This window comes from Pipistrellus hanaki (genome assembly GCF_964339955.1).
Source record: "Pipistrellus hanaki genome assembly, chromosome: 1".
Taxonomy (NCBI): domain Eukaryota; kingdom Metazoa; phylum Chordata; class Mammalia; order Chiroptera; family Vespertilionidae; genus Pipistrellus; species Pipistrellus hanaki.
This window is the reverse complement of record NC_140503.1, coordinates 70,968,096-70,995,019: the sequence shown is the minus strand read 5'-3', so window position 1 is coordinate 70,995,019 and position 26,924 is coordinate 70,968,096. Positions and strand designations below refer to the sequence as shown.

At 41.4% G+C, this 26,924-nt stretch overlaps 2 protein-coding genes across 2 annotated transcripts in view; both read left to right on the top strand.

Annotated features, from left to right (window-relative positions):
- Positions 1–69: 69 nt before the first annotated feature.
- RAB2B (RAB2B, member RAS oncogene family) lies at positions 70–21,624 on the top strand. Its single transcript, XM_084863717.1, has 8 exons — positions 70–323; positions 561–632; positions 3,661–3,728; positions 12,856–12,938; positions 13,106–13,198; positions 18,056–18,167; positions 19,149–19,217; positions 19,941–21,624. Exons 1-8 carry the CDS (start codon positions 278–280, stop codon positions 20,046–20,048), a joined length of 651 nt encoding a protein of 216 aa, XP_084719843.1. The 5' UTR covers positions 70–277; the 3' UTR covers positions 20,049–21,624.
- Positions 21,625–24,458: 2,834 nt separating this feature from the next.
- The window catches only part of CHD8 (chromodomain helicase DNA binding protein 8), a 60,482-nt gene continuing 58,016 nt past the window's right edge, over positions 24,459–26,924 (top strand). Inside the window, exon 1 of the mRNA XM_084862729.1 lies at positions 24,459–24,512. The gene's annotated coding sequence lies outside the window, so the exon portion shown is untranslated. The remainder of the gene's footprint in view (positions 24,513–26,924) is intronic.

Genomic DNA, 26,924 nt, shown 5'->3' with positions numbered 1-26,924 from the left:
GTCGCGACTCCTGCCGGGAAGGCCCAGCGGGCTGGGACACCGGCCACACCGCCCCCTGGGGGTTGGAGGACTATGGCACGCAGGCGTGCTAGCGGCGTCCGGGGAGGCGGCGTCTGAGGGCCGCCGGCGCTCCCACCCGGAGAGGGTTTCTGGGGAGAGCAATAGAGACGCGAGCGGGACTAGAGGGGCCGGAGATGGGCGGAGTGAGTGGCTAGAGAGGCCGGAGGTAAGTGGCTGTTGAAGTCGGGCGGACCCGGAATCCAGAGGAAACAGGACCATGACTTATGCGTATCTCTTCAAATACATAATCATCGGGGACACAGGTAACCGCCGGGCGACGGCCCTCCTGGCCGGGGCGGGGATCCCCAGCTCCCAGATCAGGCCGTGGGGGCGGGGCTCGGGAGGCTGGGCGGTTGAGGTGAGAGCGGGCGGGGGCGGGGCGGGGCGGGGCGGGCGGCGGGGCGGGGCCCGGGGTCTCCCTCCCCAGCCCCCGGCTCCGGACTCTGCCCTGCTCCCGGCCACGGCCATGTGAGGGCCGGCATGTGCTCCTCCTCTTGCAGGTGTGGGGAAGTCATGTCTCCTCCTGCAGTTCACAGACAAGCGGTTCCAGCCTGTCCACGACCTCACCATAGGTAAGTGCCTGTGCCTGTCAGAGCAGACGGTGAAACCCGACGAGCTAAAGTGGAAAAGTTAGCAGCCTTCAGAGCTGGAAGTAAAAAGTTCGCTTCCCCTCTTTTTAAACTAGTCCCAAGTTATGTTAAATGAAGAGTGGACAATCAAATGCTGTGAATGGGGAATAGTGGAATGGGGAGTAAATCATTGAAAGGTAACTTTAGAAACAAACGTGAAGTATGAATTAGTTGCTGTAGGATTTATTTTCCCCCCCAAACGCAATTTGAATGTTTATGGAAAATTGCACGAAAGCATAATGTACAAACTCGCTTTGTGGGGAAATTGCGGGTAACCTCACGTATGTTTTGTAAAGCAATTTCCAATGTGTAGTCTTTTTGTGTGTTGGAGAGGAAGAAGCAAATTGAAGAGCCATCCCAGACTTATTAAAAGCTAGATGAAATTAATCCTATTTACTAAAGAGGTAATATGCAAATTGACTGTCATGCCATCACAAGATGGTGGCGCCCCTGCCACCTTAGTTCCCTCAGCCCTGCTGGGGGCCTTGGGTCCTCCTGCACCCCCCACTGACTGAGGCTCAGGTAACCAGGGCTAGCCAAGGCTTGCAGTGGCAGCAGCAAAGGTGTGATGGGTGCGTCGCCTCCCCCTGATTGCCTGGGTTGCCTCCCACTCCTGAGGTCTCCAGAACTGTGAAGGGGGCAGGCCAGGCTGAGGGACTCGCCCCCCTCACACTCCACCCCCCCCCCCCCCCACACACACACACACATGAATTTTCATGCACCAAGCCTCTAGTAATTTATAAAGAAAGGGGTATGTTGGGTTCCAAAAAATGCACTGGTGATCCTGGAAAGTATAAGCATCTCCCACACATTTGTGATAAGTCATGGCCTGCTGAGGCCTTAGTATCCCCATCCTCATTATGTCCATAAATTCATCCCAAAGAAATGTATAAAACTAGCCTTCTTGCCATGCAAATGTAGTTTCTGAATAAAACCCTGACTCCCATTCTTACCATATTGCCACCTCGAAGCCCCAGGATATGGAGATCTGTAGCTACTACTGCTTCCAAAGGACTTACCCAGAGCTAAAAGCTAATGTGGTTACAAGAGGATAGCATCAGTAGGAAAATATTTTTGGAAATGAATATTAAGTGGACACTCACACCATGATAGGTGCTAATGATACAGTGCTTATTAACAAGGCAAACTTTGCCCTTAAGTAGCTTATAATCTTCCAATGTAGGAGGTGGAGCTGGGAGTAGATACAGAGTAGTGACAAGTAAATTCCTATTGCAAAAGAGGAGAGACTGCTACCTCTCCCAGGAAAGGCTGAGAGTTGAAGAATGAGCAAGAGTTAGCTAGGCAAAGGGTTGTAGAGATGAGGGAAAAGTGATCAGGGCAAGAAGGAATAATAACATGAAAAGGCTTAGGAATGATGGAGATCGGTCTGGCTACCTTTGGAAAACTGAAAGTAGTTTAATATGTCTGGAGCATAGAGTTTGAAGTGGAGAGTGGTAAAAATAAAAGGTAGAAAATAAGTTAGGGACCAAGTTTTGAAATACCCTGAGTAATAGGAGGAAATGACAAGTTTTAAATCTGAAGAATGATGTGATCAATCATGTTTTCCCCCAGAGTCCATTATAGGCTCTGTTTCTTTCCTCTGTACCAAGATAAATGCAGTCTTCTGTGCCTAGATAAACAAGGCAGTTGGGTAGAAAACATGTGCAAAATATGAGCATCTCTGAGAGCCTAACTAGAGAAAGTTGCATAAAAGGAGATGAAGTTTTGTGGGGGGTTTTTTGGTTTTTTTTTAACCTTCCCCATTGAAATTCCATTTCTATTTTCCAGAAAGGGCAGGGGTGGGAGTGCGGAAATTAGGGACATTTTTCAGTAGTTATCACTATTCTTTATTTTTATTATTTATTATTATTTTTAAATTATTATTTCAGAGGGGAGAGGGAGAGAGTGATAGAAACATCTGTAATGAGAGAATCATTGATGAGCCTCCTGCAACCCCTCCCCCCGCCCCCCGGGGATGAAGCCCAGCACCCAGGCATATGCCCTGACCTCCTGGTTCATAGATTGACGTCCAACCACTGAGCCACACTGGCTGGGCCGATTTTTAAGTTTTGTCTTGATGTTACCTTGAAAGAAGATGGATGCCAGGAAACCCAAAACCTTTATTCAGACTGTCAGTTTCCATACTCCTATGAGGAAAGCTATTTTCTAGTGAACTCTGGGAATTTTTGGAGGTCTTAAATGTATCATTCTTAGGTAGGATCTTTTGTCAAACAAAAAATTCTGGAATTGCAAAAATAGAAATATTGTTTTATATAGAGGACTTAAGAATGAGTTGGAGGAAATGCTAGGAAATATTTTCAGAATTTTTAGAAGCTTTTTTTTTTAAGTTATAAAATTAAACATTACTTAAACATGAAGTGATATTGATAAAAATTTATTCACCTTTTCTACTTTGTTTTATCCCCATATCTGCTCTTCAGTTATGTTTCTGAGGTTATTTTCACCTAGAACAGTTCTTAATTTTAGAAATGAAACTTAAAGGAACACAAAATTAATTGGAGCAAATCTGCTTTTGATAATGAGCTTAGTGGCATTAAGTGCAAAGTTATTAGCATATTGAGGGTGAGATCAGGCCTGTAGGGGAGGGCAGTTGGGGGCGATCAGGCAGGCAGACAGAGAGGTTAAGGATGATCAGGCAGGCAGGGGGGCAAGGTAGGGGCGATCAGGCCAGCAGGTAGGGGGGTTAGGCACAATCAGGAAGGCAGGCAGGCGAGTGGTTAGGAACCAGTTGTCCCAGATTGCGAGAGGGATGTCCGACTGCCGGTTTAGTCCCAATCCCGAGGGGTTTCAGATTGGAGAGGGTGCGGGCTGGGCTGAGGAACCCCCTCTGTGCATGAATTTCGTGCACCAGGCTTCTAGTATTGAATAAAAGAGGAACTTCTCACTTAATATGGCTGTTCACATTCTCAAGAATGAGAATCACATTCTTTCTCTTGGTCTTCACTGACAGGTGTGGAGTTTGGGGCCCGTATGGTCAACATTGATGGAAAACAAATCAAACTGCAAATCTGGGATACGGTGAGAGAGGACAAAATAATTTAGTTTGTAACCAAGATTCAAATATAACACTAAATGTCCATGAGCACGGAAGAGGCTTTGTGGGTGGGGCTAATGGTGGGGAAGAATCAAATCAAAGAGAGAGGGAAGTGAAAGCTGTTACAGTTACAAATTCTTTTTTTTTTTTTTTTTTTTTAATATATTTTATTGATTTTTCACAGAGAGGAAGAGAGAGGGACAGAGAGTTAGAACCATCGATGAGAGAGAATCATCGATCAGCTGCCTCTTGCACACCCCCTAATGGGGATGTGCCCGCAACCCAGGTACATGCCCTTAGCCGGAATCGAACCTGGGACCTTTCAATCCGCAGGCCGACGCTCTATCCATTGAGCCAAACCGGTTTCGGCCAGTTACAAATTCTTAATGCCATGCGTTTAATTTTTTTTTAAGACACCCAAGTAATATATACATTTGTTCCAATAAAATAAAAGCCAACAATATAAGGGTACAGAATAATAAGTAAATATCACATAAAGCTCTCTCCTTCCCAATGTTGGTTTCTACTTTGCCAGAGTAAATCACTATTAATGATTCAGACTTTTCTTCTGTATTTAGATACAGAGATAGAAATATAAACAAATATATAGTAGTGGTATTATTCTTGTTTGTTTTTAGAATTGTGACAAAGTAGACCTGCTTTGTGACTTGGGTTTTTATTTTTGAAACAATGTCTATGTTACGGAGATTTTTCCATGTTGATACATATAAATCTACCTCATTTCTTATAACCACTTCATAGAATCATAGAATGTCTGTACCATCATTAATTTAACCATTGCACATGATGGAAATTTAGGTGGTTTTGAATTTTTTACCAAAATTGCTAAGTTTCATTATTTATTCTTATTTACTACATCTATATTCAGATATTTGAGGATTTCTGTGGTATACATGCCCAGAAATGGGAAATTCTGGGTCAATGGATATGCATATTTTAAAATTTGATAACTGTTATCCTGCCAAAATTTAGTTGACTTAGTGTAATTTTATCCAGGTAAATTACTTTCATATACATTATCTCCTTTGGTTTGTACTTTTATTTTCCCCGCAAAAAATAATATCCTAGTCTCTATTTTAAGTTAAAGGGAATTACCACATAGTTTCTTATGTTTAGCTAAAATCTCTTTCTATTTCTATTGTTATTTGATTCTGTATTTTCCCCGAACTGAAAGCTGAAGCAGTTCTCAAGTTTTTTCCCTTTTCCCTCCCTTCCCCTGTCCCCACATGACACCCCCCAACACAGAGATGCTTGTCTTAAAGGTGGTTACCTGGCGCTCTAGCCCTTTGTGCCCAGAGCCCTTTTCTGTGGTCTCAACGTTGTTAGCACTTTAGGATGCATTGATTGATCAGGTGCTTTTAACTGTGATGACATTCTCCTGTACATTTGTTGGTTGTACCAGTAGTTACAAACATTCTAGTAACCTTTTGACCCTCTGATTAGATTTTTCATCTTACCATATTGGATTGCCCTAATGATAGGAACCTGAATCACTTCACATCCCGAATAGTGTTAGCACTTAGCTAGATACCTCTAAAACTTACCATCATAAAGCGTACTTCTTTTGACCAGTTTTGTCTCTAGCCTTTTTTTTTCTTCACAATAAAGCCGGAAAGGTATTGTTCTATATCTGCTATCAAGGTTAAGTTCATATATTTCTTAGATAGCTGCCACTTATTCCCTTCTCTTTTCATTGTTGGGGTCCGTGGGTGCTTTTTCACTTTTAATCTAAGTAAGTATTGTAACTCCCCTCTTATCCACTGGTTTCTGTATTTCCCACAAAGATAGATTTGGCATCCTACAGAGGCCACAGGACAAATTCTGTGACCAAGAGTGAAAGCCTGTAGTTGTCAGGACTGGTATTAGCTAGATGCCGCCTCTTTAAATGGAACCTCTGCCATTTCTAAAACTTGATCTTTTGATGCCAGATTAGCTGCCCTTTAGTGGTATGGTCATGGTTACGAGAGTGTCTGAGCATTGGCTTGCTTGCTTTTCTCTTTTTCCTTAAGTGGTAATATGACACATGCTGGATCGTAAATAAGAAAGTTGAAAACTACTGCTCTATTGACAGGATCCTTAAGAACCATATGGCCTGATACTTCCTTGTGATGCAGCTGGCCTACTTCTTTTTTTTTTAAATCCTCACCCAAGTATATGTTTATTGATTTGATAGAGAGAGAGAAACATTGAGTGATTGTTTCCTGTATGTGCCCTGACTGGGAACTAAACCCACAATCTGTTTGTGCCCTGACTGGGAATCGAGCCCACGACCTTTTGATTTATGGGACAATGCTCCAACCAACTGAGCTATACTGGTACTGCTATTTTTAAAGAGATGAAGTTATCCAAAGTGTTTTGTTGTCACTGTTCTGGTTACTGATAAGGATTTAGAGAGTCGTATTTTTTTTAAATTTATTTTTATTGATTTCACAGAGAAAGGGGAGAGGGGGACAGAGAGAGAGAGAGAGAGAGAGAGAGAGAGAGAGAGAGAGAGAGAGGGAGAGAGAGAGAGAAACATCAATGATGAGAGAGAATCATTTATCTGCTGCCTCCTGTACGCTCCCCTCTGGGGATGAGCCCACAACCTAGGCATGTGCCCTTGACCCGAATTGAACCTGGGACCCTTGAGTCCTCAGGCCAGTGCTCTATCCACTGAGCCAAACCAACTAGGGCCATATTACTTTTTTCTTTCTTTATATCTATATTTTCCCAAATAACCATGCTAACGGAAGTGGCATTGTACTATAAATAATATTCTAGGTGTATCGGTTAATAATGGTGGATTTTTGTAATCAAAGAAAATGCGGTAATTTCAAGAGAAACATCAAAAGTGCTTTATTCAAAGTAATGTCCATCACTAGCTACACATTTCCCCGTCTTTCAGGTAATTTGTGGATACCGTCCCAAAAGAACTTTTCTTGTTTTGAGGCAAAACATTCAGAGACCCAATTTTCCACTCCTTTGTATGTTTTCTTTTTTTTACATTTAAAAAAAAAAAATCTTTATTGTTCGTATTATTACAAATGTTCCTCATTTATCCCCCCTCCATTGCTCCCCTCCACCAGGTTCCCACCCCACCCTCTGCCCTTTTCCCACCCCCCATTATCCTCATCCATAGGTGCACAGTTTATGTTCATTCTCTTCCCGCACCCCCCACTCCTCTTTTCCCCGAGAATCGTCAGTCCACTCCCCTTCCATACCTTCGATTCTATTATATTCACCAGTTAATATTGTTCATCAGATTTTTTAATTCCCTTGGTTTTTAGATTCACTTGTTGATAGTTATGTATTTGTTGTTCATAATTTTTATCTTTATTTTATTCCTCTTCCTAAATTACCCCCTTCAGCAATTCATATAATTCTGGTTTGGCGCTGATGAACTCCTTTAGCTTTTTTTGTTATTTGTGAAGCTCTTTATCTGGCCTTCGATTCTGAGTGATAGCTTTGCTGGATAGATTATTTTTGGCTGTAGGTTCTTACTATTCATCACCTTGAATATTTCTTGCCATTCCCATCTGGCCTGCATGGTTTCTGTTGAGAAATCAGCTGACAATCGTATGGGTGCTCCTTTATAGGTAACTACCTGCTTTGCTCTTGCTGCTTTTAATATTCTCTCTTTGTCTTTTGCTCTTGGAATTTTAATTATGATGTGTCTTGGTGTGGTCCTCTTTGGATTCCTTTTGTTTGGAGTTCTGTGCGCTTCCTGGACTTATAAGTCTGTCTTTCACCAGGTGGGAGAAGTTTTCTGTCACTATTTATTTCAATATGTTTTCGGTACCTTGCTCTCTCTCATCTTCTGGGACCCCCATAATTCTGATGTTGGTTCACTTGAAGTTGTCCCAGAGGTTTCTTACACTATCTTCAACTTTCTGGATTCTCTTGTCTTCTTGCTTCTGTGGAGGAGTGTCCTCTGGCTCTTTGTGTTCCAAATCTTTGACTTGAGTTTTGTGATCTTCCATTCTGTTTTTAGGACTCTGTATAATATTTTTTATTTCAGGCAATGTATTCTTTATTTCTAGTTGATCCCTTTTCATATCCTCATAGGTCTCATTTATTTTATCAGCCTTTTCTAGGAAATTCTTGAAAAACCTTATAAGCGTGGTTTTGAACTCTATATCCAGTCACTTTTTGTCCTCCATTTCTTTCGTTTGTGATCTGTTTCCTTGTCTCGGCATTTTCGCTGCTTCCCTGAGTTGGTAGGGTGGCTTTGTGTGTTAAGGTGTCCTATATGGTTCAGTGGGTCAGCCTCCCAGTTACCTGAGGTGGACACTCTTGGTGCACCCCTTTGTGGACTGTGTGTACAGTCTTTTGTATTAAGTCTTGATCGTTGTTGGTATCACTGGGAGGAACTGACCTCCAGGCCAATTGCCTGTGAGGATCAGCTGTGTCTATGCCAGGAGACAGCCTTATTGGACTAGACTTGGAAAATTGCAAAAGCCTCTTTGCTCAGCTTGAATGGGGCGGAGTTTCAGGGTGGAGCCTACAGCCTTGGCTTCCCATCATCCCCACCCTATGAGGTTCCTGAGTCTCAGTGTTCCTCAGTGTCCTTCAGTACTCACTGCAAGCACCTCTGAGAGAAAGGTGCCCTCGAGTTTCGCCCACTACTGGACAGTCTAGTCTCTCCCCCAATGTGCCCAGAACTGGGGTTCAGTGCAGTGGAAGTGGGGTTAAGAGCAATCCGGAGCTTACGTCTCCTTCCTGCTAGGGCAATCCATCAGCACAGTCAACAATCCATCCTCTGCACACAACGTGCGTGCCTCTGGGGCTCTGCCTTTCGCTGCTCCCCTGAGTTTCCGCCTTACAGCCCAGCTCCCTCTGTATGAGCCTGGGTCCCCAGGATCTGGCCAAGAACTGGGCTTCAGTGCAGTCGGAACTGGGGCTCAGCACAATCCAGAGCTTTTGTCTCCTTCCCTCTAGGGCAATCTAGCGGCTCAGTCAACAGTCTGTCCTCTGTGCTAATTAACATGTGTGCCTCCGGGGCTCTGTCTTTCACCGCTCCCCCGAGTTTCCGCCTTACAGCCCAGATTCCCTCTGTATGAGCTTGGGACCTCGGGGTCTCGCCTAGAACTGGGGTTCAGTGCAGTCAGAACTGGGGTTCAGCACAGTCCGGAGCTTTTATCTCCTTCCTGCTAGGGAACGCCAGCCACGCTCTCAGCCACCCCTCTTTTCTGGCTCCATCCTCTCCCCACACACGCACCGTGTCTCCGTACCTTAGGCTTTTACAGCTCCTCTGATTTTCCTTCTGGTTTTCTCTTTTCTTCTCGTTGTAGAATTTCCAGTCAGTCAACTTTCCTGTAGTTCTGGATAATGTCCACTTTATATTTTAGTTGTATTTTTTGAAATTGTTGTGTGAGGCTGCAGTTAGGTGTTTACCTATGCCGCCATCTTGGTTTCTCCTCCCTGTATTTATTTTCCTTTGTATGTTTTCAAGTGCTGCTCAAAAAGTGTGTGTGCCATCGATCAGAACAAGTGGTAATCTGAAAGAGCAAGGTCTGGTGAATATAGGGAGTAGGTTAATATTTCCCAGGCAAGATCTTTTAAAGTGTCTTTAACTGGTTTTGAAGTGTGTGATGGTGCATCATCATGAAGCAAAATTACTTTGCCATGTCATCTGGCACATTCTGTTTGCTTCACCATTAAAGCGTGGTTCAAATTGATTATTTGTTATCAATAGCGATCAGTATTAATGGGTCAAGGAAGCTCATAATACACCACACCTTCCTGATCCCACCAAATGCAGAGCCTTGTCTTTCCGAAGCGATTTGGTCTTGCCATCGATGTTGATGGTTGACCTGGATTAACTCATGATTTTGTACATTCTCAAAACAAATCCACTTATCATCGCCAGTCATAATTTGATGCAAAAAAAAAAGCCTTTCTTTCATGCCGTTGAAGCAAAATTTTACTGATAACTTTTTAGTTTTCCATTTGTCTTTTTTTTTTTTTTTTTGGCATGAGTTTCTTCATCTTTTTTATTTATTTATTTATTTTTATTTTATTGATTTTTTACAGAGAGGAGGAGAGAGGGATAGAGAGCTAGAAACGTCGATGAGAGAGAAACATCGACCAGCTGCTTCTTGCACACTCCCTACCGGGGATGTGCCCGCAATCAATGTACATGCCCTTGACCAGAATCGAGCCTGGGACCTTTCAGTCTGCAGACCGATGCTCTACCACTGAGCCAAACCGGTTTCGGCTCCATTTGTCTTTTGTTCAGTTGATGTGGCACCCACTTTCCTTCCTTTAAAATCTTTCCCATTGCTTGTAAATGGTCAGAAATTGTTTGCTGAGCAACATTTAATCTTTCTGCAAGTTGTTTTTGAGTTTGACATGCATCTTCATCCAATAATGCTTGTAATTGTTGGTCTTCAAACTTTTTCAATTGACCTGGATGTTCTTTGTCTTTCACATTGAAATTATCACTTTTGAAGTGTTTAAATCAGCATTCACAAGTATCTTGAGATGGAGCAGGTTCACCATAAGCTACACAAAGTATATGATAACTTTTTCTTCAAAATAAAGTAATGAATTAAAACTTCCTGCAAATTCTCTTTTTTTGGCACAAAATTTGACATTTTTAAGCATAAAAATATTTATGATGTTAATACCTTCACCAAATTTGACATATGAAGTTTTGAAGCTTGCTGTCAGTACAACAAAATAGCATACCTATCAAATCGCATATATATCAACATATATATAACTCCATCTATTGAAAAAAATCCACATTATTAACTGGTACTCCTTGTGAAATATTAATTAAATAATCCCAATTAATTTGTATTTTATTTTGGAATGCACGTTGATTCTTAGGAAATGAGCGTATCTGACTTTGTAGGAATTTATACTTCCAAGTATCTATCTTGAAACTACAATATGATGCTTCCACTTGGAAGAAATTAGAAAACTTAATTCTCTTTATCAGACCTCCATCTTAGTCTTTGCTGCTTCAGATTTTTTACTTGGGGTGGATAAGGAACCTCAGACTGATGCAGACCTGCCCAACTTGAATCAGTCTCTCTTTCAGGCTTATTGGCTCACAAACTTTGATTCATGAACTGGGCTGAGACAAAGAAGTAAAGTGATTTTTATTTAATTTATTTAAACATATTTTTATTGAAAGACATTTTCTGATGACCCATTGGAAGTATTTTCAGTTGCTAAAGTTAAATGCTACCATATAATTCAACCATCATGTAGGTCCCCCTCAAACTTTTCCTGTTAGTTCCTACTAGGCCACAGGATAGGTGGGTCTTTTAACAATAGAGGAGAAAATGTCAGTAAGAGATAAAAGCAAAATAGGAATAAATTTTAGACAGAATTATTAGGACCTTTACCAGAGTGGGCTTAGTTGGTTGAGCATCATCCCATGCACTGAAAGGTTACTGGGTTGATTCCCAGTCAGGGCACATGCCCAGGTTGTGGGTTTGTTTCCCAGTTGGGGTGCCGTACAGGATGCAATCAATTGATATTTCTCTCTCACATCAATGTTTCTCCCTCTCTCACTTTCTCTATCTCTGTCTCCCCCATTCTTTTTCTAAAACAATAAAAACATATTTTAAAAACTGATAGAGAATAAAGCATTGAGTTGGAAGGAAAACATGTTTTAAACCTTAAATTATTACTAATACTACCAATAAATTTTTTAGAATTATTTTTGGATTCTAATGCTCTAACAAGTATGCAACTCAACAAAAACATTTGAATGAATCTTATTGGAAAGAGATTTAGTGTTGTTGGAAAAGTAACCTTAGAATTAGTGTATTGGAATTCTCTTCTCATCTTCAAACTCTGGTTTAGGTTATATGATGTCATGACCAAGAGAACAAACTTTTATGCTAGGAAGTATTAAGATCCTAAATTTAAGCTATGAGTTCAGCATTTATAAATTTTATAATTTTTGGCCAGCGCTTTGAACCTCATTTTTTCCATTTGTGTTACTACTAGTGTCATCATATTTTCATTCTACTATGAGAAAGTCATTTACCATGTCCAATTTTAGTTTTTCCATCTTTAAAATATGAATAGTAGCTTTCCATCCCAAGCTTTAGTTTTTTAATATTTATTGATTGATTTGAGAAAGAGAGGGAGAGAGATCGATCAATTTGTTGTTCCATATATTTATGCATTCATTGTGTTTGGACTCTTGTATGTACCCTGACCAGGGATGGAACCCTCAACCTTCGTGTATCGAGATGATGCTCTGACCAACTGAACTATCTTGCCAGGGCACCCAATCTTCATGTAGGAATATGAGATTAATTGATTTCAAGAATGTGAAACCTTTACTAATATTATAGATTCAGTTATCATTTTATTCATGCTATTATTTAAGGGATGCTTTTGCTTCCTGTAAGGAGGGGGGAAATTCCATTAGGAAAACAAAAGTACCCATTATGTGGAGGCATTAATAAATTGCTCAGTTATAAATCGAACTTAGTATCTTGACTCTAACTGGAAATTAGAGTGTGAACAGTTGAATTGTGTGTTTGTTTGTTTGTTTGTTTTTTGCTTTTTTTAAGGAAAAACTCTCTTCTGGGGCCTGGGCTTCTTTCCCTGTTCAAGTGCTTTGTGTCTGACAATTTTCTGTATTGATTCATTGAAATGAAACTTTCATTAGACAGGGTATTGTCATTCTAAGATAATTTTTCTTTTTATAGGTAAAGGAATAGAGATAGAAAAGAAAGGTTAATGTAATGTGTTCAATATCATGTTTGGATTGACAGTACATGTACTGAGTTTCTAGTCCTATTTCTAGTTATTCTAGTGGATATTGATTGGTAAATGTCTTTGGTTGTCACATTGACTGTGGGGTGTAACTGGCATTTAGTGCCTAGAAACCAAGGATGTTAGTCAACAGTTTGATAGGTGGTCCCACAGGAATAATTGACCCATTCAAAATATCAGTTGCATTACCTTTGAAAAATATTGGCTTCCCACCTGGGTTTCTCCCTGGGCAGTCATGTTTCCTTTCACTAATTCCCTTTTCTTATGGAAATTTTTAAAACTATTAAGCATGTGATCAAGTCAGTTCTCTGGCAATAACCTTGTTTTGTTGGGATGTTTTTTGTTGGCATGTTGGTGGGAAAGGCTGGGCAAGAATCCTTCCGTTCTATCACCCGTTCCTACTACAGGGGAGCAGCTGGCGCACTGCTGGTGTACGACATCACGAGGTGAGTCCGATCTGGTGGGTGGGAGCGAGACTCTGTTCTCAAAATTGGAATGCTAAAGAGGAATGGCATCTTAATGTTGTTCTTTACACACGTATCTTTTCTCCTTTTCCCATATATTTGGAATTTCTTTGGCATTCAGGTCCACTTTCTAAACTTTTCTTTTGTAGGCGTGAAACCTTCAACCACCTGACCTCATGGTTAGAGGATGCCCGGCAGCACTCCAGTTCCAACATGGTCATCATGCTGATTGGGAATAAATGGTAAGTTTTTATTTGAATAGATAATAAATACCAACAGTCATCCGGGTACTCTATGGGCACTGAATCACTTGGTCCCCAAACTTTTTTAGTTTCTGGTGCTCTTAGTATCTCAGTGAAAAAAGTTATTGTGGTAAAATATTTATAACATAAAATTAACAGTTTTAATCATTTTTAAGTATACAGTTCTGTGGCATTACGTATGTCCATATTGTTCTATAACCATCGCTACTATGCATCTCCAAGCTTTATTATCTTCTCAAGCTGAAACTCTGTTCCCATAAAACACTAACTCCACATTCTTATCCCATTAGCCCCAGCAAATACCATTCTACTTTCTGTCTCTAAGAGTTTGACTACTCTGGGCATCTAATAAAAGCGGAATTGAATCCTACAGTATTTGTCCTTTTGTGACTGTGGCTTATTATTTGTATTGATTTTTAGAGAGAAGGGAAGGGGAGGAGAGAGAGAGAAACATTGATTTGTTGGTCTACCCATTTATACATTCGTTTATTGTTTCTTGTATATGCCTTGATTGGGAATCAAACCCCCAACCTTGGTGTATCAGGACGATGCTCCAATCAATTGTGCTACTCAGCCAGGGCTGACTGTGGCTTATTTCATTTAGCATAGTATCCTCCAGATGCATCTATATTTCCTTTCTTTTAAAAAAAAAAAAAGTTTATTTATTTACTTATTTAAAAATTTATTTTACTTTTTCCATTTATCCCCTCTATGCCCTCTTCCACCTCCACCACCCCTCCTTTCTTTTTTTTTTTTAAGGCTGAATAGTAGTATTCCATTGAATTTATTTACCACATTTGGTTTATCTATTCATCCACTGTTAGATACTTGGGTTGCTTATACTTTTTGGCTTTTGTAAATAATGCTACAGTCAACATGGGTTTACAAATACCTGTTTGGGTTCCTGGTTTTTATTATTTTGGGTGTATTCCCAGAAGTGGAATTGCTGATCTCATGGCAATTCTGCATTCAATTTTTTGGGGTACTGCCATACTGTTTTCCATAATGGCTATACCATTGACATTTCTACCAGCAGTGCATAGGGTTTGGGTTTCTTTGCATCTTCCCCAACGCTTGTTATTCTCAGTAAATTTTCTATGACACCCATAAGCAAAAGAAATGCCTAGCAGTTTTATTATTAAATGATTAGATCTAAACAAGATAACAAGTATTTTTGTTATAACAACTTAATAACTGAGAAGTGAAAAACATATGCAGTGCCTTAAGATGCTAACATAGAAGGATAAAAAGAAAATCTTGATAAAACCCAGAGAAAAGATAGTTAAACTCCTCTTTGGATCCTATCTGGAGTCGCAGCTAGGAAAGAAAAAAAAAAAATGAAATGAAAAACATAAATTAAAACCATTTTTAAATAATCATAATTACTTATTAATAACCTGTATGGCCTTGTTGGGCACTGCCTAGCTTCTCAAACCTTGGAATCAGGATTGACACTGTCATTCTCACTCCTTGTTCCAAATTGATTTTTGCACAGTACTTGCTTTTTTTTTTTTTCTTCTTACAGAGAGAAAGAGAGAGGGATAGAGAGTTAGAAACATCGATGAGAAAGAATCATCGATCATCTGCCTCTTGCACACCCTGGGGATGTGCCCGCAAACAAGGCCCTTGACTGGAATCAAACCCGGGACCTTTTAGTCCACAGGGCGACACTCTATCCACTGAGCGAAACTGGTTTCGGCAGTACTTGCTTTTTATCACAGCAGCTGTCAAAAGCTTTTTACAAAGAGATGAAGATATTAAACGGCATCTATTCTTTTCTTTAATTTTTTTATTTTTATTGATTTCAGAGAGGATAGAAACATCAGTGATGAGAGAGAGCCATTGATTGGGATTGATAGGCTGCCTCCAGCATTCCCCCAACTGGGGATTGAGCCCACAACCCAGGCAGGTACCCTTGACAAGAATTGAACCTGAGACCCTTTAGTCTGTAGGCCAACGCTCTATCCACTGTGCCAAACTGGCTAGGGCTAAACTGAATCTATTCTGAGCTAATGTTGACTCTGTGAACTATTGTTAGCTTGTAATTCACAGTGTTCTTATATTGAATATTGCTGTGTTTCCCACAAACATTTGAGGTATCCTTTGGCGCCTTTCTGAGTTTGTAGTAGTCCCAAAATTGCACCATTTAAGAATTGGCCACAGCCTAATTGTACTCATTTATTGAGTCATTCAGTTCTATGGAAAACCTACTATATTCTAAACACTGTGCCAGACCTTGGATGTACAAGGTAAAAAAAAAAAAAAAAACAGCACAAAACTCATGCCCATGCTCCTATGGAGTTTAGAGGGGACAAATATATTAAATATAAATTATCTATGTCTAATTACAAAGTATGACAAATCCATTGAAGGGAAAAAAGGACTGCTATAAAACAGAGGAAACAAACTAAATATTTTTTTTATTAAGAGTAATATTTAAGTTGGAATATGAAGGATGGGTAAAAGTTATTTAACAAAGACTTAAAAACAACAACAATAAAATAGCCCTGGCCGGGTGGCTCAGTTGTTTGGATCATTATCCCATACACAAATAGATTGCAGGTTCAATACCTGGGTTTCAGGTTCAATCCCCTGGGCTTGTACAGGATGCAAGCAATCTATGTTTCTCTCTCACACTGTTCTCTCTCTCTCTCTCTCTCTCTCTCTCTCTCTCTCTCTCTCTCTCTCTCTCTCTCTCTCCTTCCTCTTTCTCTAAGTAATTAAACAGACACACACACACACACACACACACACACACACACACCCCACAAACATATCCTTGGTTGAGGATTAAAAAACCACACACAACTCAAGCCCGGACAGTGTTGTTTAGTGGTTGAGCCTTGATCCATGAACAATTTGATTCCCCATCAGGGCACATGCTCAGGTTGCAGGCTTGATCCCTAGTAGGAGGGCATGCAGAAGGCAGCTGATAGATGTTTTTCATTGTTGTTTCTATCTCTCCCTCTCCCTCTCCCTTCCTTTCTCTGAGACCAATAAGAACATTTTCAAAAATTAAAAACAACACCCCCAATCTCACCCAGATTTAGAGAGGGAAAACAAAGTGTGTGAAAGCCTCAACTGGAAGAAACTATGCAAATTATGGAATTGAAAGAAACTGGTGTGGCTGGACTGAATCAAGGGGGAACGTATCAGATGAGGTTCAGGGACCAGATCTAGCGGCATTTACAGGCCTTAGTAAGGAGTTTTGATTTTATTATAAACACAATGGGAAGCATTTAAGCAGAGAAGTGACTTGATAAGATTTTTAAAGATTTCTCTGGAGGGGAGCAAGGGTTGAAGTGGGATCCCAGTGGCAGTACTCTGGGTGAGAGAGAATGGTGGCTTGGAGTAGGGTGATGATGAAGGAGAGAAAGAGAAAAGAATTTTAAGATACGTTTTGGAAGCACCTTGCTGTGGAATGGATAGGGTATTTGGAGAGAAGGAGGGAAAGGTGTTAATAAAGGTATTTTGGTTTTGCCTTGTGCCATTTACTGAGATGTGGAAGCCTGCAGCAGAAGCAGGTTGGGAGAAAAATACCAAGTTCCATTTTGATGTAAGTTTCAAGTTCCTTTTACACATCAGAGTGGAAATGAAGAACAGGCAAATGGACAAACAGGCCTGGAGCTTAGAGGAGCATCTGGACTAGAACAACAACTTCGGAGTGTTGGCATTTAGATGGATAGTTCTTCCCTGGTCTTATACAGCTGATGAACAATAAATATACATTTTGTAGATTTGTTGTTCTTTAATGGACTTCTTGATTTTTTTTTTTTCATGATTGGAATACTAGAATCCTCCCAAATGAAAATTTCTAATTTGAAAAGTAAAAGTCTATCCTTACCTTATTTTACAGCCTTTTATTCTGACTTTCCTAAAGTTTTTCCATGTGACTCTTCATTCCCTTTCTGAGTCTTTTGATCTATTCCCCTGCCCCATATTACCCAGTTTTATAATTTTTTCTGATCCTTCACTTTCCTGATGGCAAGCTGCTGTTGTACATGTTAATAACGAGACTAGTGAGAGCTGAGAGTTAAGGCACCTGTGTTCTTTTTTTTTAAAATCTTTTTTTTACATATATTTTTATTGATTTTTTACAGAGAGGAAGGGAGAGGGATAGAGCGCTAGAAACATCAATGAGAGAGAAACATCGATCAACTTTTTAAAAAAATATATATTTTATTGATTTTTTACAGAGAGGAAGGGAGAGAGATAGAGAGCTAGAAACGTCGATGAGAGAGAAACATCGACCAGCTGCCTCTTGCACACCCCCTACCGGGGATGTGCCCGCAACCAATGTACATGCCCTTGACCGGAATCAAACCTGGGATCTTTCAGTCCGCAGACCGACGCTCTATCCACTGAGCCAAACCGGTTTCGGCGGCACCTGTGTTCTTATTCCTGACTTTCTCTCTTCTTGTGAATTGGTTCCAGTAAAGGAGGGAGAAACTCATTACGATGGGATGGAACATCTATGACCTTTCTCCTTTCTGACAACTGGAATTTCCCATTCATCTTCTTTCCATTGCTTCCACCGGATCTCATTTGAAAAAAGCACAGGGCATAAGCTAGAGCAAGTATGAGCTTGTGTAACCATTTATAAACCCTATTCTCTGTAATGGAGTAAGATATTATCCTCAACCATGCAGCAGCCCCCATGGATCTGAAGCATATTTTCCAAGACACCACAGAAATCAGTAATCCTATAAATGTCATGTAGGATCTATATTCCTTATGCATTAACTGACAGTTGAAACAGTTATGGGATGCTTTTAGAACGAGAGTTTTTTTAATTTGGATCTTACTTTCGTTTTCTCCCAAATTAATCACTTGTAGTGACTTAGAGTCCCGCCGGGACGTGAAGAGAGAGGAGGGGGAGGCCTTCGCGCGGGAGCACGGACTTATCTTCATGGAAACCTCAGCCAAAACAGCCTGCAATGTGGAAGAGGTACTGTTTGAGAGATTATATCATCGTACTTTGTCCTTTTATTCAGAGACATGGGTAAAGAAAGAATGTTATGTGCTCAAATTGTCTCCTTTAAGGGAATCACCCCATTTCTTTACTTTGATTTCTAAGGTTTTATTTCTGCTTTGGGTAACATTAATTGTAAGTTTAATGTTACTTGTAAATTACTTTAGCTGGAGAGTCTCATGGGTTGTGCTGTAATCATTCCTCAACCTGGTGCTGACTATCAATTAAGAAGAGAGCCTGTTTGCCAACCAAGGAACATCTTGGATCAGTACCAAAATACCATATAATTCCTTTTTTTCTTTTTTTCTTTTTTAAATATATTTTATTGATTTTGTACAGAGAGGGAGGGATAGAGATAGAGAGTTAGAAACATCGATGAGAGAGAGTCATCGATCAGCTGCCTCTTGCACACCCCCTACTGGGGATATGCCCACAACCAAGGTACATGCCCTTGACCGGAATCGAACCCGGGACCCTTCAGTCCCCAAGCCGACGCTCTATCCATTGAGCCAAACCGGTCTTGGCTCCTTTTTTTCTTTTTAAAACTACTCACAATGGCTTTTACAGGGACTGTGGGGGACCTTTACATTTTTTACTCTGTTTTTCTAATGGTTCCTAATCCATTTTATTTTTTTATTTTTTAATCCTCACCTGAGGATATTTTTCCCTTTGGTTTTTAGAGAGAGTGGAAGGGAGAGGGAGAGAGAGAAACACTAATTGGTTGCCTTCCGCATGCCCCTGACCAAGGGCTGGGAACCTACAACTGAGTTACATGTCCTTGACCGGAATCGAACCCAGAAATCTTCAGTCCACAGGCTGATATGCTCTATCCACTGAGCCAAACTGCTAGGGCTCTAATTCACTTTAGAAAATCAAATAGGAATACTATTTGTATTGTCTTTTCCTTATTTTCCTACCTAAACTGGAGCCTAATAATATAATTTATGTCTCCTTTAGGCCTTCATTAACACAGCCAAAGAAATATATAGGAAGATCCAGCAGGGTTTATTTGATGTCCACAATGAGGTGAGAAAGAGTGGGGTGACAAATTTGCTTTGTCTTAAATGCTGCAGTGAGCTCCCTAGAACGTAAGCATCCACTATCATTATACTAGTTGAAGCTCTGCCAATTCATACTTGTTTTTTATGTAGGTGCATGGTAACCTGTCATTTTCTGTTTTTGTTGTTTTTTGTTGTTGTTTTCTCAAATCTGAGACCTAGAATGCTTCAAGTGATTTTATTAGTTGGTGATCTAAAACGCTTATACAGTATGAGAGCTTTTTTTCTCAACCTCATTTCTTTACTATTTCGGTGCTTGAGAGAGGTATAATACTTAATTGCTCAGCAGGGCCATTATATAAAGCAAGTTTTGGGGCAAAACATAAAATAATTATATGCTTATATACTACTTCTACTTTTTTACTTGCTCCTACTCTTTCCTAATCACATCCTGATTCTGCACATAGCTGTGAATCTTAAGTATAACAGTCGTCTTAAAAAGGGGCACAAAAGCTATTTCTAGCCATCTATAACTAGCTACATTTAGTCATCTAATATTTATAACACAGATGGTCATCTCATCTTCACTATCACAGATTGTTGTTCTACAACAGTCTGGTTAGGGCACATGGTTACTTGCCAAGGTCATATCTGCTTCTAGAAAGAGTAATTAATGATTCCTTTATCCCCTTCCTTTCTCCTGTTTACTTGTGCACTTGAGGTGGGCACTACTGCGTCTTTTCTTTTGCAGGCAAATGGCATCAAGATCGGTCCTCAACAGTGTATTTCAACATCAGCGGCACCCATCGCCACCCAGCGGAACTCTGGTGACATAGAGTCTAACTCTGGCTGCTGCTGAATGTCTGGCCTGGACTCTCTCTCTCTTTTTTTTTTTTCCCCCCTTCCTGGAACAGCTTCAGATCAATAGGCTTACAGAGGTCTTATTAACTTTGGCTGAGAAAAGCCTGCTTTCAAGGTGTGATGGTTTGCCTTTCCACTTAAAGACCGGGGGGGAATTGAGCCCTTACTGACTTGTCCCTTCTTCAGGGACGTGAGCATTCCTTATAGATTAGGGCTCTTATTATACCCTATTTTTATTTCTAAAATGTTAATATCAAAGTTGATTGTCATGGCAACTAAAAAATAAATTATTTTAGAAGTATACATAATCTGCTCCCCACCAGGAATCAGTAACATGGGTCTGGGACATTCTGCTTGAGCACTTGAGATTACTGGGATCTGGCTAGCCTTTGGATGATACGGTAGATCCTCAGTCTTTGAATTTCATTGTTTTTCCACCTGTCACTTCATAAGAGTTCTTGCAAAAGGCTGCAAGAGTTCTTGAACTGCTGAAGAATCCTGAATACTTCTCTACCATCTTATTACTAGTCTTAGAGGAACTACAGAGCCTTTGAGAGCAGTGGAATTGCTCCTGGACCGGTGGCCACTTATTACCTAAAGAAAACATCTTTCCCTGTTTGTTTCTTTTAGGGACCAGACCTAACATTGCAGTATCTCTCACAAAATAGACCCCTACTATTTCATCATACTTCTTAATGAGACCTATTGAGACTTTTTACTCTAATCAAGCTATTCTGCTTACTTACTGGACATGACATATTTACTTCCACTTCTATGCCTTTGCACATGCCCTACTCTCTGCTAACATTATACTCAAAGTCCAAAACTTTCCTTCAGAAAGTCTTCTTTGACTGACCTAGGGATTCTAAGCAATTATTGACACAGTACCCCTTAGCTTTCATATGTTGTTTATTCATATGTATATTTATTTGTATTTATGTTGCTTTGTAAATATGTTTTATAGTTGTTCTGTGCGTGGAATCTGTCTCCTCACGTAGGATGTAAGCTCCTTGAGAGCAGGGACCACGTCATCCCTGTACTTTGTGAAGCATTCCCTCCACCACGCCTTCGCAGTGCCTCGTGCTGTGTATGTGATCACTGAAGTTAACTGACATACTTAAAGACTCAGAACAGGTCTGCTTTAGAGGAAACAAAGTTCAGAGGAAACAAAAGGCCTTGAGTCTTCTCTTTGTAACTCTATCTCAATCTCTTCCATCTGCTTACCCTGGATTCTATAGTGCTCTTCTCCCTCTCCTCTCTTTCCCTTCTTAGCCCTTTGCTTCCATTCCATGCAGCATACAGCAAGGTTGCCTGCTTCTAAGCACTCAAATAAGTGGGTATTTCTGCAACCATTCTCATTTTCTTTTCTTTTTTAAATCCTTTTAAAGAGCATATAATACTATTCTAGCCAAATTTGCCTTTGCTTCCCTCTTCATTCAGCTTTCCTGGTCAGTTGCTGTATCTTTTGCCTTGCTGTCCCATACTATTCCACAGCACTGAGTCTCATGAATTTTTATAATTTTTTTGTTGTTGGTGGTGAATTGCTTCATTATTAAATATATGCATGTATCCAAGCTGCTCATATTTCATGTGTCATTTCTGATTGATCTCAAACGTAAGTAGATACTCTCCTAGGAAACTCTGTCAAAGATATTGGAAGAGGTATTCCTTGAGATATATTCATGCCATAGAGGACTCTGCCCCAATTACCACTGTACCACAGGAAGTTGGGGGACATTTGGAGTATTGCTTTGCTTATGCTTTTGTTTTTTTTTAATTTGACCTCATTCCAAAAAGGATTTAAGGCTCTTGAATTTGGGGTTAGTCTGCACCTTCACACGAGGGACAAAACTAAAGTAAATATAACTATTGTTTTGGTACAGTTTGTCTTTACCAACAAAAAAAATATTTAATGTTTGTAATCATTGATCAAAGATAGCATTCTGCCTGGAGCGGCTGCTTTCAGAGCTATTAAAGTGTACCATTTTGATGTTTTGGAGCATATCTTTTTAAACCAAAAATCCCACATCCAGTTCTGTTATCAAAATCACTCATAACCTTCTATACTTGAGTATTTCACCAATTGTAAGATATACAGGAGAAACAAAAGTTTCTGGACAAATTCATGACCTGTGTTGATCATTGCTGATGCTCTGAGTGAAATGGTCATGAATTATCATAGAAAATGGATCTCCCATGCCCTAGCCGGTTTGGCTTAGTGGATAGAGCATCAGCCTGCAGTCTAAAGGGTCTTGGATTCAATTCCAGTCGAGGGCACATGCCCAGGTTGTGGGCTTGATCCCCAGTGTGGGGGGTGCAGAAGGCAGCCGGTCAATCATTGATGTTTCTATTTTCCCTCTTCCTTCCTCTTTGAAATAAATTTAAAAATACTTTAAGAAAAAAAGAAAAAAAGAAAATGGGTCTTGCACCCTGATGAAAAATGGTAGCTATGAGGTAATATGGGTGTTGATTGGTTTTTGAAGGAACCATATTATTTATAGCAGTCTATTACTATTGTTGATCACTGCAGACAGCAGTAATGATTAGACCAGGCATACCCTTTTTCCTTTCTATAATGTAATGCCTATAACTGATTCCTTCGATAGCAAGTTTATTTTGTATCAAATAGGCAGAGGATAAATAGATTCTCATTCTAGAAACTACTAATAATTAAGATCATATCTGCATATTCAGTTGCAAACACATTGTTTTGTTAAATCCTAATACCTCAAGTTTGATATAATTTGGCCAAGGGGAGAATTTGGCCAACAGACTGTACTGCATACAGGAAAATGTATGTGGCCAAATCTTATCACTAATGTGATAAAATATTACTCATATGACTCCTTAAGGTCTCAACTCCTACCATGTGTGACCATGCAAACATGTCATTCATTTAGAAACTCCTTTCATGATCTGGAAAGGCTCCACTCCTCAGTTCAAAAACAAAATCTTAGCAAGGAGAGATTTAGACTAGGACACACAGGAAAATCTCATTGACCACAAGAGAATTTAAGCCGACATTAAATTATTTCCTATGTGTTGTGGAATTGTGCACCTGAAACCTGTATAATTTTGTTAAGCAGTGTCACCCCAATAAGTTCAATAAAAAGGGGAATAAAATTATGTCCTTTCTTATTTAAATGCAGTTGTTAGAAAATTACTCTCTGATGCCTACGTTTTTAAGGCTGACCCTTAATGGCTCTATTCCTTACATATAATTTCTCTTAAGACTTCTATCATTTGCTCTATTTGTATTTCCAAGTAGTTTTGGTCTGATGAATTTAGTCTTTTTTTAAAAAAAATTGTTCTTCCCTAAATCCTGTTTTCTCATTTCCAATGGACTCCCAGCCCAATGTACTGTCAAAGTCAGAACCCTGGAAAACTGGCAAGTGAAGCATAAGGATTAGAAACATCTAGAATAGAGATACAACCAATAGGTTGGTCTTATGCTGATGTCCTGGGAGTGAGATGACCATAAAGGATTATTCCAGGAACTGGGAAAACCCACTTTCTTTAAAAAAATTTTTTTAAGTATATATATATATATATATATATATATATATATATATATATTATTGATATTTTTACAGAGAGGAAGAGAGAGAGACAGAGTTAGAAACATCGATGAGAGAGAATCATCGATCTGCTGCCTCTTGCACACCGCAACCAAGGTACATGCCCTTAACTGGAATCGAACCTGGGACCTTTCAGTCCACAGGCAGATGCTCTATCCACTGAGCCAAACCGGTTTCAACTGTCTAAGAACTTTTTTTTTTTTTTTTAATTTTTTTGCTGCTTTTATTTGATAAGGTCGCTTCACTGCTATGAGAGGGGGTGGCGGTTGCTTCTCACCACAATCAGCAATATTCCGGTTTCCCCCCATAGTGAGCAAGGGGTATTCTTAAATAAAGGAGTTGGAGCTGGGCCTCAGCAATCCGACAGAACGCCGAAAAGAGCTGCACTTTCTCTAAGCACTCCCTCTTCCTGCCCTTGAGCACCTGCCCGATCCAAGATGGCTTCCCGGGAACAGGTAACTAAATGTTTTCCGTACAGAGCGCCCCCAGCGGCGGGGGCAAATGAAATGCCCAGGGGCCTGGAAGCCTGCGAACTGAGACTACCAAGGGGAGCTACCGACGGATTTTATTTTCAATCAGGCATATCCGTGGTTGCCTACGGACACTTCAGAGCCTTTTAGGACCCACGCGTCCGTCCCGTTTCCCCCCCCCCCCCCCACCTTCGAGAGACTTCCTGGACGGGACGCACACAACCCTGCTGGAAGAGGCCGGGCGTCGGCCCTGTCATTGGTGGGAGGAAGCTAGGTGGGCGGGGCCGGGCGAGAATGGACTACTAGCAAGCTGGGTTGAGGCGAGGGCTGGCCATGCTCCGCCGGAAGGCGCCTTGTTCTCCGAGAGGGTGAGCTGAAACGCTGGCTGGAAAGGAAGTGCCGGGACTGGTTCAGGTAGGCTTCCCGTTCGCGCCCGCTCCTCAGTGCCGGCGCAGGGGTCTTTGCAAAGGCCGAGGCCCTTAGAATTGGTTTCAGAGACTCATCCTCTTCCTCGTTCCACCGCCCCTCGCCCGCCCGCCAGTTGTGAAGGGATCAGGTGCCGGGTGATGCTCCGGACGGAACCACTCTCCTTTGTGAGAGGCCGGGGGAGCGGCCGCCCGCCCGCCCGCCCGCCGCCGCCGGGCCCGGGCCGCGCCGCCCCGCGGCGGCAGCTGCCCGGCCGCCGTGGGGTTTCAGGGCCTGTCACTGCGGTGCTGGGCGGGGTGTGGGCTTTAAGGCAGCTCCTTGTCCTCCTTGGCCCTTCCGAGGAAGGAGAACTCCCGGCTCCGTTTGGTTACACTCCATACTTTGGACTCGGGAGTGAGAGATTAGGGTTTTTCTTTTTTTGTTTTTTGTTTTTGGCTTGTGTTCTTGTAGGTGAATAGTGGAAGTGGGTAGGAACGCACGGGGGGAGCGTATGCAGATTGTTTTACATTATTACGTGTAGTTTCTGTGGATCTTCGGGAGAGAAGAGCAGGCCTTGGGGGACTGTTTGGGGGGGGGGGGCGGGCGCGGGGGCGGAGAGGAGCCCCAGCCTCGCCTCCCCGCTGACAGGTCTGCGGAGCTTCCTGGTTTCTGTTGCATTATGTAAACCCTCCGCTGGCAGAGGACCCCTCCCCTTACCTCTGGGCGAAGGCAGCTTCTTTATTTACCTGGCTCTGGTGTCGCAGGAAACTTCCCTGCCATTGCAGCAGCGGTGCCAGTGCAGCAGCTCCGGCCTGCTAAGGGGCCAGGCCTGCAGGGATCCAGGCCTTGGGAGAAGAGGGGTGCAGTGCGGGCATCTAGGGGTATAGCTGTTCGGTGAACCTCTCTCCAGGGACCGAGCATAGGGAGCCAAAAGTCAAAGGCTTGGTATTCGATAGCTTTTTCTTTTAAAGAACGTCCCAAACACCAGCCAGAGGAGCCGCATCACCGGGGACCACTGCATCCTGCCATCGCACACCCCGACAGCACCATATCATTAGCTCCTCAGTTGTTCTGTAGGGTTTCTCTGACCGGGTTATCCCACCATCAACTCAGGGCCCCGCTGGTGTGTAGGGCACCTTAGATACTAGATGTTGAGTGTGTGATGTGAATAATGTCCTCTGGGTAGTTCACGAGGTAATGTCTTCTGCAGAATTTCTTTTGAGTTTGGTCACCAAATAAGATTTCAGAACAGATTGTCAACCTCTTGGGGCCAGAATGTGAGAAGCTCCCCATTCCGAGTATTTTGGAATTATCCTGCCCCTTAACCAGAGTTATGATAAGGAAAACGTTTTTCGTTTAAGAAGGCCCGAGTTGCAAGAGTGGCATACCAGTGGGTCTGCAAGGCAGGATGACGTACACTGGCCAAAGACAGGGTAGGTGTGCGTGTGTGGACAGGCTCGGGTGGGAGGCTTAAAACGGAAGTACCGAAGAAGTAGTGGATTTTGATAAGGCATTTGATGAAGCGGTGTACGGGTACTTGCACAATTCACACTTTCCCCATGTTGTTTGATCTATCTTCTGCATCTGGCCTTTTGATGTTGTCAGTTCCCACATTGACAAAATCCATTTAGACGGGGATAGAAAGTGACCCAAATCTGCTGAGCTGGCTGTGAATCACCAGGAAACACAGATCTTGTGTTTCCTAGGGCAGCCTTGTCTGCAGCGTCGCTGGGTGCTGGAGTGGAATCCTGGCGTTATAATCACCACCACTGCAGAGTTTTGGTTTTAAAATGAAAAATTGGACATTTTATGTGAAGGGTCAAATTTCTGATAGCTAAGGTAGGATGGTGAAGGGTAATCTGTCTTTAAAAAAAAAAAAAAAAAAAAGCAAACAACAACAACCATTGCACACATCTTTTAAAAACAGCAAGATCTTTCTAAGCAAAACTACCACTTCAGATTAATTGGTGAGTGCCAAGGACTGTGCTTGCTTACTGAGAGAAGGAGATTTACTATTCCCATCTGCTGAAATACTGTAACACTTTCAGAACATTCAGAGAGATGCCAAATGCTTGAGAGATACTGTGTCCACAGCCCTGCAAGAATTAAGCTATCTCCCGAGCTTACATTGAACCTAATACCTCGGGGATAAACAGAGACAACTATTTTTCTGGACCTTTCCCCCTTACCCCTAGAAGTCAGTCCTCTTCTGGGCTTGCATTTGAGCAAGTCCCTAATCTGCAGGCCTTACTGTGTTTACTATCTTATCTTTAACATTTGATTATCTCATAGGCAGTCATTTCATATTTCATTCAGCTTAAGTTTATAGAGCTCCCCTTTAATCAATTTTTTTTTATTCTTTTCTTTACAGAGTTAATGGTCTTCCTTTCATCCTCCATTACGATTTTGTTCACTTCATGT